Genomic DNA, 16714 nt, shown 5'->3' with positions numbered 1-16714 from the left:
CAAAAAGATCTCTGATGTTGTTAGCGCTACATGCTAACGTGAATGGAATATGCCAGTACAACAGTATAGCATTGTGGCTAGCAGCTAACGTTAGCTCACGTTAGCCAGCCAGCACCAAACTGATGATATCAGGAGCTATCAGTAGCTAGATAACATTAGACAATGCCTCATGTATTAAACAAAGGTGAATAGATCACTGGGCCATTTTGTTTAATGCTTGTTAAGATTGAAAGAGGAGCTCTGAGCTAACAGGGTCTGATAGCTAATGTTAGCTCACGTTAGCCAGCTGCTCATGCAATCGTTAATGCTAGCAGAATGAATGGATGTAAACTTATTTAACATAATGCAGAATGGGCACAATACAATACGGCTCAATACAAACAATTGTTAAGGGAATGCAGACTGTTGTAGCTTGGACTGGGGTCCTTATAACAATAACTTGACAACACATGGTAGCTGCAGCTATTTGGCACAGCTCTGTCGTCACCGGACGTTGGTGAGGGCACGCAGATGTCGGTATCTACTGCGCATGGGCGTTGCGCAACAACGGCTCCGCACAGATTACATGACACGTTGTCGGCGAGTTTTGGCGAGTATCCAAAACGAAAACACCTTTTCGGCGTTGTCAGTAGGGCAACGCGTTTTCCTGCCAAAACGGCATTTCTATTTAACTGGGACAGCAAACGTATTCATTCAGCAACAAAACGAAAACAAAAACACCTAGTCTAACCATGGCCTGAGTGAGTGAGTGAGTGAATATTTTATAAAAAAAAATGTAAAAGCACAAAGGGACAAATAAGGCAAACTATATGACTGTAGGAGAAACTCACCTTTGAAAGCCCCACAGAGGTCTTCATGTTTAACATAAGCCATAGTAAGAGTGTTAAGGGCCAAATCAGCAAACATCCGAGCATTTTATACAGTGGTACACACTTCAAACAAGACAGAATTGACAGAGGACACCATGCAGGCACACTCTTGTATACGTTGCCATACTATGTGACCTTCCACAGACTACATTCACTCCCCAGCACCTTACCCTAGGAGTCTTATACTTATAACATGGCTTTTTATATATATATATAGTATATAGGGCTGACCCCTATTAGTCGACTAATCGATCGAAAGGAGCCGTAGTCGACTGCCAACCTTAGTCGAAAAAAAAAAGAGTCCTAAAAAAAAGAGGCTGACGCTAATGGCACGCATACCAGAGGCTAACTGCCTAAGAAAACAGGCAGAGGCACTGAAAGAGGATTTCACCCGTCTAATGAACACACTAGACTAGACAAATATTAAGATGTATCCATCAGTGGACCAATTGCATGCTTTTGCAGAGGACAAGAAGCGTTCCGTCGACTCCTTTAAGCACCCCCACAGCCCAGATAAATAAAAAATGTATTATACTTTTTTTTTTACAATCGACTATTGGCTAATTTCGGCCAATCATAGTCGACTATCCAAATCCTTAGTCGGGGACAGCCCTAATAGTATATATCTGCTTAGAAAACGAAAATGTAAAAAAAATACACAGGTCACAACATGTTTACAGGAAAGTTTTGGAGTTGGACAATGAATGGAAGTGGACATGACCGGTTAGCCTTTGGGAGAGGTGTTAGTTGGACAATGCCTAGGCTAACCGGTCATGTCCACTTCCATTCATTGTGCTAAGCTAACATGCAGCCAGATAGCTTTCTACTGAACGCACAGAGAGGAATATCTATCTTTTTGTCTCTCTCTGGAGAAGATGGTAAGCTAATTTCCCAAAATGTTGGCGTGTTCCTAAGGTGTTTGGTGCAACCAGCCCCAGGGCTTTAACTGGTCCTCACAAGTATAGCAACCTGATACAAGCACACACACACACACACACACACACACAGCTGACTAGACAAACCATGTATTATCCCTCGTGTATGGGAAAACAACCCACTACACTAATAATTCAACTTGGGTCCATTTAGAATGTGTATGTTGTCAAGTTAGAAATGGTCTATATTGAAGGATATGGACTATTGTTGGAGTCATCTGTGACGTTCTTGATGCTCTGCTGGACCCAGACCCTCTGCTGATCCAGCTCGTGTTCCCTGAGGGCCAGATCATCCAGCTCTGCCTTCAGATCGATCAGCTTGTCTGCTATCTCTCTGGTATTACAGCCAGGACCTACACCCCTAAAAACACACGTTGGAAAACAAAGAGGTCAGGTGGGTCAGACTGGGTGGTAATAAGATGGTAAGTCAGTAAGTAAGGTGTCATGTTTCTTTCAGGTATATCAGTAGCCGAGACCCTATCCCTGGTATTACAGCCTAGAGAGACCTACACACCTGAGACACTATCTCTGGTATTACAGTGTTAATAAAGTAAAAAAATATATATATATATCGGACACCCTGCTCTTTAAATATTGGTATCTGCCATTGAAAAACGCACATCCAATCGACCACTACTTCAAAGCCAGGGAGTTGAATAAATCAAACTAAATAAATCACCCTTTCAAATCGGAAAAGAATTTCAAGTTTAAAAAGAAATTAGCAGAATAAGCAGCGCCCCTTAGGGCATATTGAGACGTCATGGACTCACTTCCACTGGATGCTGTTCTTGGACTTCTTCTCTATCAGTCCAATGCCCTCCAGCACGTTGGTGATGTCATAGATCCGCCGCTTCTGTCGTACCGCAAGGGTGTCTGCTGCCTGAATGACACACAATGTAAAGATAGGGGAAAAAAAGACAGTAAGTTAAGGAAAAAAAAGACAGTAAGTTAAGGTCAGTTAGTCTATTTGTGAGACAAAGCAGCAGCCAACAGGGTAACACAATCACTAAAAGGCCTGCTGATATAAGCAATGGGGAACTTTTTCTACCATTCAATTTGGAGAGAGCCCGAGGGGAGAGGACTAACTGAGCAGCTCTAGTAACCGTCATGCCCTGGAGGTAAAATACAGCTCCTATGGTTATGCACGGCGACACAAACAGTGTTTGTTACTGTTGGGTCTAGAAGGCCCACACATCTTGCAACTAAAAACCTTAAAAAGGAACATTTAAGATTAATTATGGGAAAGACTGTAGGCAGTGCATCACTCAAACGAGCCCAGCTTCCTTCCTTGGGTAACATCCTTTTCTCAACAAGCTAATGATAACCATATGGCTTGTGCGGAGATAATTCTGAGCCTTGTTGTTTATGAGTCATGCAGTGTATGCATGCTGCTGCATGGAGATTGTTAAGACATGCAAAACCTTTCAGCCTGCTTTTGTATTAATCTATAGCTCCCAATGGTTCCTGAACTTCCTGATAAAAAAGAATTAACGTTATGGGATGTTATCTCATCTGGCAGTGACTGGCAACACAGGCTATAGGCAATGAAGACTCAAAGAATCCCCTTCCTCATACTTAACTCTACTCTTTCACATAGGCTAGCTAGGGCTAGCCTGAACCCCCCCCCCAATTCCCATCACCATCAGAGGGGATGAGGTGGAGTACTGGAGTCATATAAATTCCTTGGAGTACACCTGAACAATAAACTGGACTGGTCGGACAACACAGAGGCCTTCTACAGGAAGGGACAGAGCAGGCTGTTCTTCCTGAGGAGACTCAGGTCGTTCAATGTTTGCAATAGACTGCTGCAGTCATTCTACCACTCTGTAGTGGCCAGTGTCCTCTTCTATCCTGTGGCATGCTGGGGGGCTACATCAACTCGAGGGACACCAACAAACTGAACAAGCTGGTGAGGAACTTGGAAGGCTAGCTCTGTGGTGGGAGTCGAGCTGGTCAGACTAGAGGTGGTGGCAGAGAGGGGTATGAGAAGGAAGCTGGCTGCTATCCTGGAGAAGCCCTCCCTCCAGGGGAGGAAACTAACTTTTTGGCTTACCAGCCAACTGGCGAGTATCTGATTTTTTTTACCAGCCAAACAGATTTTTTACCAGACAAAAAAAATCGCTAATTGTGATAATTACTTCTTTGTATGTCAAGCTGCGTCAATGTTGTGTATGCATCTGGGTAGGCACACTGCCTTTAATACAGCACGGTGGTCTTACGACAGTGCTGTGAAGTACCGTCAAGTGTTGTGGTAACGTCAGTTGGGTTGGTGTGCTGTTGTGCACAGTGCACTGGTTGAGCTAGCCCCTTTCGTGACTGCGATGTGCAAGCCAGGGGCTTTTGAGCATGAAATAAAATGTCTAACCTTACGTCGTAGTCCGGTGCTTTTTTGGAAACATTATAGTCATAACAGAAACAGATACACCTAGCTGGCTGCTTTGAGCACACGGGGCTAACGTTAGCTAGCAAGCAGCTATAGCTAAAACGCTAACTAGAAGCTAACCACTGTATACAGTTCCAGTAGACTAACATTACACCTCTGTGATTTAAATGTGTCCTTAGTAACTTATACTCGAGGGTTGTACTAGGGTTGGATGCAGTTCCCCGTTGGTCAGTCAGTCTGTTTTCCATCTTCTGCTGTGTTTAACGTTATCTGTTTGCGAGTGCTCCTGATGGCTAGCCTAGTACCGCGGGACTTTTATTATATGTCCGCGGGTTGGCCAGTACTGCGCAAACGTTTATTAAACATTATATGTCCGCGGGTGGTCTTGTGCAGTGCTCTCGTGGCACTGTCAACTAAAGCGAACACTCAGAAGACGCGCACCGTTTGCCAGTGCAGTGATTGCAGAATGTTTTATTTTTTTTTATACTCGCCAGCAGGGGAGGAAACGAACTTTTTGGCTTACCAGCCAACTGGCGGGTATCTGATTTTTTTTACCAGCCAAACGTAAAAAATACTAGCATTTGGCCAGTAAAGTGGCCTAATTTCCTCCCCTGCCTCCCTCTATTGATTGATTGATTGAAAACTTTATTAACAGATTGCAGAATGGGTACAGTACAGTACAGCTCAATACATACAATTGTTAAGGGGATGCAGACCAGAGAAAGACTTTCATCTTGTTTACATCAGGGTCCCCCATTTTCAATTAATCGTAACATATATGACATACATGACATACAGATAGACAGTACTGCTACATCTATACATTTATGACATACCAGATTTGCAATTACAGTACTGTTTGTGATACAAAAAGAGTCCAGAAAAAAAGAGTATATACATTTGACGTAGAAACTGTACATTGGATTGGGTAGGTGGGGGTGGGGGGGGGACTGTACATTGGAGGTGGTTGGGTGGGTGGGGGGGGGGGGGGGGGGTTGGGTAGGAGGGGTGGGTGGGGGACACTGTACAACTGTACAAACAAAACTGTACATTGCAGGCCTGTACACTGCGATGATATGATCGCAAATTGCCCCCTAATTTGGTCCGTGCGAGTTTAAAATAATATCTGGGGGCAAGCTTGCAAGTGGTGATTTCAACCCTTCATTCGCATTTCACTCCTAAATTAATCCATACAAATTGTAGTAAAACATTAGCCTACAACCAGGGCTGTACAGTGCAATATAATGTTGCGGTTGTAATTTCATTACAGACCAGCGCGGACCTTTAATAACATGCAATTTAATTGACACGAGCAATGAGCTAACGGTAGCTGCTAACCAAGGTTACCATTAGGATTTTGCTAAGCTAACTAGCGATCTCTGCTAACCCTGGAAAACGGTCAAAGCGGACTCCACAAGACTAGTTCCATTCGTGAGGGGGTGGGTTATATTGACAACGCTTGACAACAGAAGTTTAAACATAACTTCATATTTATTGGTTATTCATTTCTGTATATCATTGAATTTCCATCTCCGTGTGTCTCCATCTCTTCCTGTTTACATTCGAGTGTGACGTCATCACCTACGGCAGCTTAGACGCGAAGGGGGGGGCTGGCTCTCTTGTTCGTTCTCGCCCCCTCTCTCTCTCTCTCTCTCTCTCTCTCTCTCGCTCTCTCTCTACATTCAATGATTTAAAGTAGCCAAATGTTACACACAGTATAAATACTAACTGGATAGTTGATGATAAACATTTAATTTCATTATCTGAAATATTCTAAAATCATTAAGTCTGTGTGATTATTATTTTCTCACAGTAGTGTGTGTGTATATATATATGTGTGTGTGTGTGTGTGTGTGTGTGTGTGTTTGGCTAAAGTGGATAGAAAACACAGTACTGTGTAAAAGGCACCCAAGAGTTTTTATATAAATTGTCTTAGATGTAAATAATTTTTTTTATTAGTGTGTCAGTAGACTACTCTTAGTAAATTTTCATTAAATTATTTTTTAAAGCATCTTCATGGTTTAATAATGCAAACATATGTTGCAGGGACTTATTATAATCATCATATTGGCGTGACTGTATGCATCAAAGGGTTAAATCAAGCATTTTTGATGCATGTCAAAATATCGCGATATCATTTAGAGGCCATATCGCCCAGCCCTACTATAATGGTAAAATAGTTATTTAAAAATGTGCCCCTAAAAAATATTCTTTGCCCCTAAATTTCTCATTTAGGGGCAAGTGTGCCCCTAGTGAAAAAGCTTAGCGTACAGCCCTGCATTGGATTATTGACAAGACCATACTTGGTAATTTACTGTACATTGGAGGGGGTTGTGTTCGGACATTTACAGGGGCCAGTTTCGAATTGCAGTCTCCCGTAGGTGTTTTTTGAGAGTGTTTTTGAAAGTGGGTAGTGATTCACATTCCTTTACAGCTTTGGGTAGGGCGTTCCACATTGATGTGGCATAATTGCGAAACGTGTTTAGTCCCTTGTTTGAGCCGAATCTGGGTTTAAAGGGGAACTATTTTACTATTTCTTTCACTATTTGGGCACTTTTACACAATTCCTGTGAGTCTATGGAACACCTCTGTAATATATATATTTTTTTTATTCATTGTTTTGTATTTCTAATCAAGTCCTCAAAAACAGCATTTTTCTACCTCAAGATCTCGAGCTGTTTTGAGCCTGGGCTCCTAAACCACTGCGCGTTCTGGTTCGCCTGAACATTATCATGCAGCAGTGTCTTTATGACATCACAGATAGGGCACATTTTCAAATGACTCAGTTCAGTGAGGGTGAATATTATGAGAGGAGAATTGGAAGAATGCGCCAATATGAGAATTTTGAGACATAGATCATATTAATATAAGTTCACATAGCTAGGAAACAATGCTAAACACCCAAAAAGGCCATTTATAAGATAGTTCCCCTTTAACATGATTTGTGGAGCTCCCTCTGGTGTTGTGATCGTGGTATTCACTGACCTTTGGGAAGTATTTTGACATGTACATGGGTACTATGATGAGCTAGTCAAGATGAGAAGCACCAGGGCTTGACATTAAGGCTTGTCCTATTGTCCGGGACAAGTAAAAAAAATTGTCGGACAAGCATAATACAATTTAACTTGTCCAACTGGACAAGTAAAAAAATATATATATATATATTCCCCAAACGAATAGTAACGTTATTCCATCTGATCAGAAAGTGGCTGTCTCACAGTGTCACACTGGAAACTCTCAATCTCTGGACTGTACGTCAATATTACTTGTCCCGGACGCGTGTAGTCTTTTACCAACAAACTTGCAGTTCCGCGTTCGGGTTCTGCGATCTGATTGGCCACTGACGTACGCTCTCTCACGTACACTTTCTCTACGCCCAAACAGCGCGTTACGCTAGTTCTGCCTCTAACCTCTAACAGCCTGCAGCCTGCTAGCATTATCCAATTAATCAATCGAAATAACGTATTGTTTTCATCTCTATATTAACATGATTCCATCAACACAACATAAATGTTCAAAACACGACAAGACAGTTTGCATCACTTCCCACGGTTCTCTGCACTTATTCTACCGGTAGTGCGGTAGTTGTTGCCATTTGTTGTTGTAGTTGTTGTATTGGGTCTTTGGGTGAATACTTCATTGGCGGGGAAGAAGAACACTGATAGCGGTGTGTGGACCGTCCTGTGAGCCCCAGGCCACCGTCCCGCGAGCCCCAGACCATCGCCCCGCGAGCCCCAGACCATCGCCCCGCGAGCCCCAGGCCACCGTCCCGCGAGCCCCAGGCCACCGCCCCGCGAGCCCCAGGCCACCGTCCCGCGAGACTTGTTTCCTGTGCTTAGGGGTGGACGGTATGGTCTAAAATGTATATCACGGTATAATTTGAAGCATAGACGGTAACGGTATATATCACGGTATCAGTGTTTCCGTTAGAATAATTTTTTTTGCCTGATGATAGGCAGGCTATATAAAGAATGACATCCTCCTTGGGAGCTCCAGTAGCTCACCGCGTACCTCGAACGCTATTTCGGAGTCGGGGACAACCGTGCGCGTCACAGATCTGGGGTAGCGAGTTTGACTCCCGGACAAGCCGTACTTTCTCAGAGTGTCTTTCCCCCCATCTATACCCCCATTCAAACCCGTTTCTGTCGGTCATACTTGACCAGGAAAAAGCGATAAACGCGAAAAAGAACCAGCTGACTGGTCAAAGTTTAAAAAAAAAAAAGACATCCTCAAGGCATGTAGATTTATAATATTTTAACTTAAAACTAGGCTACTTTTGCGTATAAAGTCATTATATTCCAAATAAAATAAGTCCCGAGTCGAGACTCCGTGCTGCTCCCATTGCAAACAGCGAGGCTGGATGCTGGATTTTGCTAGAAGCATATGTAGCTGCAGAGCCGCAGAACCATGGGCGCTTTCAGGAGCCATTGGCAATTCAGCCGTTGGGTGGGGGGGGCGCTGTTGAGCGGGCCTGTGACCAGACCTAAAAGCGCCCATGGTTCTGCGGCTCTGCAGCTACATGCTATTCGCAACTCCACTGCTGCAGCCGTCCTCCCGCTGCAGCCGTCGTTATCATAACACTACACACATATCATAATGTTTACAGCAAACTGTAGTTGATCACCAGGTATGTTTTATTAACGTAGAATAATTCATATAAGAAAAACGATAGGGAAATCCCATACCTTTCTCCACTGGTTAAAAATGCCAGGAACTGAAATTGAAACTTGCTGTGCGCCGCGGTGATATGTGTTTATTATGAAATGACAATTGCGTGTTGACACGCCCACTGCGCGAAGCCTCCTAAATAACTTTTTCCAGTTTGCACATATCTATTATCTATGACTAATTCTATCTATTTTTAGGGGCAAATGCGATTGAAATAGTCACGCTGTGGTTACATGACGTCATTGCTCTTTTAGAGCTGCTCTACCGGTTACACAGTATAGTCAAAATACATACCGTAGAGCAAATTCATACCGTTTATACCGTATACCGTTTATACCGTCCACCCCTACCTGTGCGCCTAAAATTCGACCTGGTCTCGTCCTGTGGGGCTCACGGGACGCCGGGGACGGTGGCCTGGGGCTCACGGGACGGTCCACACACCGCTATCAGTGTTCTTCTTCCCCGCCAATGAAGTATTCACCCAAAGACCCAATACCGTGGCAACAACTACCGCACTACCGGTAGAATAAGTGCTGAGCGAGAACTGTGGGAAGTGATGCAAACTGTCTTGTCATCTTTTGTTGTTATATATATTATATTTTGATTATATATTGTAACTATATTTATTGTAGGGCAAATATAACTGAGAGGGCATACATACCCTCATCTTGCACCTTGTTGCCCATATGCGCATGTCCAGATTTAATTATATTGTTAGTTTACACTGCCTTTTTATTCTATTTTTACTTCTCCACTGTACTATAATTCTATTATAATGACATGTACCTGTATGCAGGGAACAAAATAACTGGGCGCCCATCGCCAAATGCGTGTAGATTTACCGTCTGGCGTCTAAAAATAATAGTCTGCCCGCCAGCTGGCGTGTAATTCATATCGATACTCTTATTTTGAAAATCCTGTGCGGGTCTCATTGCCGCACCAAGCGCAGCTTCAGTCATAATATCTGGGCTCTGGCAGCTAGCAACGTTCAGGTTAATATGATACTCTTATTTTGAAAACCCTCTAGCAACTCCGCGAGTCTTATGATATCCGCCCAGTCCGTGTTGTTTCTTGAAAACAGAGCAGCGTTGTAAACAGAGCAGCGTTAACACAGCAGTTCGCCTACAGACGCGAAATAAGTCTGATGTTTTTTTTCTTCTCACAACGAGTCCAATGCAGCTACATGGTTTGCACCGTCGCCATTCCTTTATGCCCACATCGCCCGAAATTAACGTTTATGTACCAATCACTACAACGTTAACGTCAGCTAACAAGCTAATCCTGATGATCAGACGAGGCAGAGCCACAGTAAACAGCACTGAGGAAAGGGAAATGGGGGGGGGGGGGGGGGGCACTCTCCCCTTCCCTGTGTGTGTGTGTGTGTGTGTGTGTGCGTGCGTTTGGAAAGACGACAGAGTCACTAGTCAGGACTCAGGACAGGAGTATATTATAGTAAACTGAGGATTACTGAGGATGGACAGATAATGTTGATATTCAAATATAAAAATGTTTGAGAGGAGTGGAAGTTTGAAGACAGACTACAATATGATGCGGGGGTGGTGAGTTGAAACAGTGTGTGTGTGTGTCCCGACCCCACTTCTATGTTTCAATAAATTATTTGCATTTAAAACTATTAACGCTGACTCATTCCTTCAGTCCACTCAATTATGCAAATATTCCTTATGTTGTTTATGATATTAATTGAAAATAGCATATGAGAGTATTATATGTAATAATAACACATGGCGATATACTAAAAAGTAGGGGTGCACCGATATGAAAATTGGCCACCGATACCGATACCGATTGTTCAACTAACACAATCGGCCGATACCGATACCGATAATTGTGGCAAAAAATAAGTATTTTTAATTTTTTTAATTTTTTTTTTAATTTTTTTTTAATTTTTTAATGAAACTACTGTATATTTGTATGTGTGTTTGTATTTGTAGGCCTCTTTACTTACTGTAAAAAGGAAACATCAAGAAATATGTTTATGGTATCACTGATCCCTCTCCCAGTATCGTCTGGCGGCCTGCAGAGGGATACTATTTTCTCAACCAGAGCTTTCAACCAATGCAATGGAACCATTCTGGCGGCCTGCAGCGGGATACTATTCTCTCAACCAGAGCTTTCAACCAATGCAATGGAACCATTTTGATTGACAGTCGATTCGGCCAATTACGCCACACCGCTAGCACCCACCTCCTGCTTACCACCAAGCGTTTATTCATTTTTCTACTTCGGGGCATGCCGCCATTGATCTGCTTGCGAGAATGCGAGTCAAACTTAGAACCACAACAAGCTAATACGTTAGCTGCCCGGCAGTGCCCGCCGACCAGCGCGCTCCACAGGATGGCCAAACGAGACACAATGATTTTACTGCAACAAATTTTATAATAAAACAAAGCCTTTCTATACATTTGTCTGGTTGAAAACTTTATTAACAGATTGCAGAATGTGTAGTTGGGTACGGAATGAGCAACGGAATGTAACCGAGCTATGAATGAATGAATGAATGAAAACTTTATTTAACAGATTGCAGAATGGGTACAATACAGTACGGCTCAATACATACAATTGTTAAGGGGATGCAGACCTGAGAAAGACGTTTGTCTTGTTTCCATCAGGGTCCCCCATTTTCAATTCATATAGACATATATGACATACATGACATACAGATAGTCAGTACTGCTACATCTATACATTTATGACATACCAGATTTGCAAATACAGTACTGTTTGTGATACAGAAGGAGTCAAGAAAAGGGAGTATATACATTTGACGTAGAAACTGTACATTGGAGGTTGGGTGGGGGGGGTTGGGTACATTGGGATATTGACAACCATACTGGGTAATTTACATTGGAGGTGGTTGGGGGGAGGGGGGGGGCGGGGGGCATACTGTATAAACAAGTAACACTGTACATTGAGGGGGGGGGGGAGGAGACACTGTACAAACAAACACAATTGTACATTGAACTATTGACAAAACCATACTAGGTAAATGACTGTACATTGGAGGGGGTTGGAATGATTGGGTTAGGATATTTACAGGGGCCAGTGTTGAATTGCAGTCTCCCGTAGGTGTCCCTTGAGAGAGGTTTTGAAAGTGGGTAGTGATCCACATTCCTTTACAGCTTTGGGTAGGGCGTTCCACATTGATGTGGCATAATTGCGAAACGTGTTTAGTCCCTTATTTGAGCCGAATCTGGGTTTGACATGATTTGTGGAGCTCCCTCTGGTGTTGTGATCGTGGTATTCACTGACCTTTGGGAAGTATTTTGACATGTACATGGGTACCTTGGTCGTGTAGTGTATCTTGTAGACCAGGCCCATTGCAAGTTGTTGTACTCTGTCGTCTACTCTAAGCCATCCTAGGTTGTCGAAGTGGGCAGGGGTGAGGTGGGTTCTAGGAGTAAGGTCAAGCAGTAGTCTGACCAGTTTGTTGCACGGCTTGCACGGCTTGCACGGCTTGCTTGCTATCTTCGGGTAAATACTATGCTGATGTAATTGAACGTGTAACTAACTATAATAACGTTAATGCCACAAAACGAATGTTTGTGTCATTTTAACAGCAGATACTTTCTTAAATGCCATCCTCCCGACAGAGCGGTGTTGATGGGGAGCTCTGATGGATTCGCTTGGTTGTGTTATTAACATTGAACAGCTAACCGAAAGCTAGGGTTAACTAATGTTAAAGGTTTAGCCATAACGTTACGTTGGCTAAAGTTGGGGCTATTCTTAATCCAGTAATAATGGCTGCAGACCTGCAAGCAAAGTACAGCAAGTTGGCAAAGGAGTATTCCAACGTAAATCACATTTTCACCAGTAACGTTAGTCTTCTGCCTCCCGGCTATGAACGGACTCGGAGTAATGCCTTGCTGCTATGGGTAATAATAATATGCTGATGTTATTGTCCGTGTAACACTAACTATATAACGTTAATGCCACAAAACGAATGCCTTGTTAATCATAAATAGTAACTTTGATGCAGTAGCTTGTGTGTGTGGGGGGGGGCGGCGGGCGTTGTGCAGGTAGGTCGCGAGTGAATTTTTTTTTTTTGCCTTTTGACGCTACACAAATGGATGGTTAGTTATCGGCGACTGCTATCGGCACATTTGAGCTTATCGGCCGATAGGCCGATAGCAGTCAACAAGGCACTTATCGGCCGATACCGATACCCGACCGATATATCGGTGCACCCCTACTAAAAAGCTATTTATAATTTTTGGCTAGTAAAAAATCTGCCCGGCTGGTACTTTTAAAAATCTACCAGCCAAATGGCTGGTAAGTCAAAAAGTTAAGTTTGTTCCCTGCCTGTATGTCTTCTACTACCTGTACCTCCCCTCCCCCCTCCTGCTATGACGCCTGAATTTCCCCAAGGGGATCAATAAAGAAATATCTTATCTTATCTGGCAGCATGAAAGCCTACAATTCCACCCAGGAAGGCTTGGACTAGGCTATGTAAACACATTCAATCACAGGAAGTGACAAATAGCCTCAAAGGCTCAAAAAGTGCCCTTAACTTAATTGCAGGGCCTAATTGTTGGCACGTAGGCCTAAAGTTCCAGCCAATAGCTTACAAGAGCAACTTTGGCTAATATTAGGCTTGGAATAGGCTATAGTATTTCAACTTCAGTTACAGGATGTAATGAAGACTCAAAAAGTTCCCCTAAACCTATAAATAGGTTAGATAGCCTAATTATTTCATATAAGCCTTGCTTAGACCTCATCTGGTTGCACAAAGGGCAACTATTCCAGCCAGTAAGAAGAGATTTGGCAAAGGCTTGGACTAGGCTATTTAAACAAAAGTGGAGAATGCTTTGTTGTTGTTTTGGGTATGCCCTTTAAGTTATATAGAATGTTAAAGCTCATTACTGCAATTTTTATTTATATTTCTCTTGCTTCTTATCATTATGACCACAATACTTGATTTATTTTGTTATTATTTATATAACACATGTTTTGTTGAACGTTTAACTGATGAATACATGAACTGTGATGTATGCATTTTTGGCTGTTATTAAAGATTAGCCAGAAAATGAATACAAACAAGAGAAATTACCTAATATTGTTGTTAATAAAACAGACATTGTTCTTTTGTAATCCATGGAGAAATATTTAATTGTATACATTTCTTTCAGAGTCAATCACATTTTGTGGCAAGTTTCGTGACAATTTGGGTCTTAAGCCAAAGTTTAAGACTCAAGAGCCAAGACACTCTGGATTCAATGGTCCAAGAGTAGCCACTGCCAGTATAGCCTACAGCTAAAGAAGCTAATCTGCAAGCCAAGTCACCAAGGTCACTCTGAATGAAATCGAAACTGTACAGCTCAATTGTACACAGAATTCTGATAGTTGAACCGTCATCTGCCTGACTCAACAATTCAATATTTTATTGACCTCTCTCAAGCTCCGCCCTTCTTTCTTGATCCTCCAATCAAAACAGTTGCTTCCCTCTGAGGGTCAATTGCAAGGGGAATATGTCACTGAGGGAGGATGCGTGGCACACAAATTATGCCTTGCATCCCTTTTCCTTCAAGGAAACATTTTTAAATAAATAAACTAACCTTCTTACGGTCTTATACTATCATGCACTCTTCCTACTATACTAATATGTCTTTACTATGCACTCAATACTGCAGCACCCAAGTTTCAGCACTGTTTTATGAACATTATGTGCTCATTTCTGTTGTGAAGCACTTTGAGCTGCAATTCTTGGATGAAAGGTGTTATACAAATGAAGTGTATTATTATTGTTATTATTAACATCGTTACTCAGTTGTACCCTTCATGCTGGGAAGAGTTGTACATCCCATTTGTGGGAAGTTAGATGGTTGCTACAGATCATAAATCATCTTTGGTGGGTAGCTTGCATCAATTAGCATTGAGAAGAACCCATTATAATTGCAAAATGTATAAAAACGGAGGATGGGATGCAGAAACATTTTCTGTATTTCTGGATGGGATGTTTCACCCGTGAGATTTTCTATTACAGCTGCTTTTCCCACAAGACTTCCAAACCATCTTTTAACCCAAAAACGTGCCTGTCAACACCCACAGTCAATGGGAGTGACCCCTCTACAAACAGCAACTTGCCCCAGAAATGTGACATCAGTTTCCCAAGCCCTACACACTTCAATGAGTCTGAGCCCCCAGGACAACACTAAATTTGGCTGTAAAACTTTTAAGATGATGTGCTTTATTAGCAGAGCTGTTAAGTTTGAAATATAGCCTAGCCAACATTAGAACATTACAATAAAAGAAAAGAAAAAAAAACTAAAACATTTCCAGGTTGAATTTGTGATTTGCGACATTCATATAGCTTCTTGTTGAGCACTAAATCATAACAGGCTGATGTTGTTGTGCTTTTTGTGTGAATGTTGTATGTTGTGTTAGTGTATAATGAGTACCTCAGCCGAAGAACCTGCATGGGACTCAAGTCTTGTTTTCAGAGGAACAATGTTTTCAAACTGTATCATCAGAGCGTTGCGTGTACATTCACAGTTAAAGACTGTAGAGGTTGAGTACTTTCTTGTGATATATCACATTCACACGTCATTAGGATGGACTGCAAATTGCAAACACGTGGGCTATTAAAATAAATGTAATAAATGAAGACAAGACAAGAATATCTTGAGGGGTGCCTTTCTATTCTACTCTGTGTAGTACTTGCAGCTACCGCTTTTATACATTCAACTTCGAAACGAATCACTGAAGAGAGAACACAAGTCGTGAAGTGACAAGACAACAATCAGTCAGCAACATACTTGTTCATGTGTGAAGAAGACTCGGTGGCGTTAGCCCCAAAGGAGACAAAAGCTGACCCACTTTAGAAAACTTTGGATCTGCAGGGGGCAAGAGTCTGAAAAGTTGACCAACTTTCTCCCAAATCCAGTGGCCTTGCAACCATCCAAACAATTGTAATCGTGGCATAACACACCCATGATGGTTGAAAAGCACCCCGATCGACAGTATTCAGTTGAATGTATACGAACAACGTGCAGAGCAGAGAAAACAGGGGTGTTTACCATTGAAACGAGCCGAGCACACTGCTAGCTAGCGAGCTGGTTAGCTAGTATAGCATGATGCATGTAATGCTAGCGGCTCACACTGACATCCGCGTGCTGCTAACAACAAAGAATAGGTGACGTTAGTGCTTACAGCTTTGAGATCCAACACTCCGTCCTTCGCCTCTTGTAGTAAAGTGACGAATTTGGTGGTGAGTAAGCCCAGGCTCTTCTCGTGTCTGCTCGGGGTCTGTGGTTGTATCGCATCCCCCATCATCGCTCCCAGTTCGGTTCTAGTCGCTGCCGACTCGAGCTCCATCATCTGGGACCACAGCCCCGGAGATCTCTGCACAGTTGCGCGAATCCGTAGTTTGTTCCGAAACAAAGCTGAAACAAGCTGTCCCCAAGACGCAGTTCGTTAGCGAGAAGAGTGTGTGTTAAAAAGATGATGGGTTGGTAACTGTGCTGGTCCTGATTATTTGTCCAGATCTCCCCGAACAGGGCCGGATATTAATATCAATGAGCAGCGAGCAGACGGTCAGGAGCCGTTGAACACGCGAGGTATGCTGGGAGGCTGTGGCACCGTCGTCGAAGAGTCGGGGAGTCTGAAAAGCGTCAAATACACACAACGTGTAATAATAAATAACCTATGGAGTTTAGTAAGTCTTTCCCAACTTCATATTTGAGACTAAATGTCCGTAAATAGCCGTTAAAGTCGTCCGGTATTTTTTTTAGGGATAAAAAACATAATGTTTTCGTTATTTGAAATGTCGACCAGTTGTACTCTTTGACATTATGCCCTCACGGACTCAAACTTGTAGAGCGCACAAATATTAGAACTTTATG

General features: G+C 42.7%; 1 protein-coding gene across 1 annotated transcript in view; it reads right to left on the bottom strand.

Moving 5' to 3' along the window:
- Positions 1–16402, bottom strand: part of e2f4 (E2F transcription factor 4) — a 31497-nt gene extending 15095 nt beyond the window's left edge. The window contains exons 1-4 of the mRNA XM_084335621.1: positions 16023–16402; positions 2575–2684; positions 2005–2165; positions 831–875 (exon numbers count right to left, since the gene is read on the bottom strand). Of these exons, the coding sequence (XP_084191747.1) occupies positions 831–875; positions 2005–2165; positions 2575–2684; positions 16023–16190 (484 nt within the window). The 5' untranslated portion in view covers positions 16191–16402. The remainder of the gene's footprint in view (positions 1–830; positions 876–2004; positions 2166–2574; positions 2685–16022) is intronic.
- Between the last annotated feature and the right edge of the window lie 312 nt (positions 16403–16714).

This window comes from Notolepis coatsorum, assembly GCF_963971535.1.
Source record: "Notolepis coatsorum genome assembly, chromosome: 18".
NCBI classification, from domain to species: domain Eukaryota; kingdom Metazoa; phylum Chordata; class Actinopteri; order Aulopiformes; family Paralepididae; genus Notolepis; species Notolepis coatsorum.
This window is presented reverse-complemented; position numbering and strand designations above follow the sequence as displayed.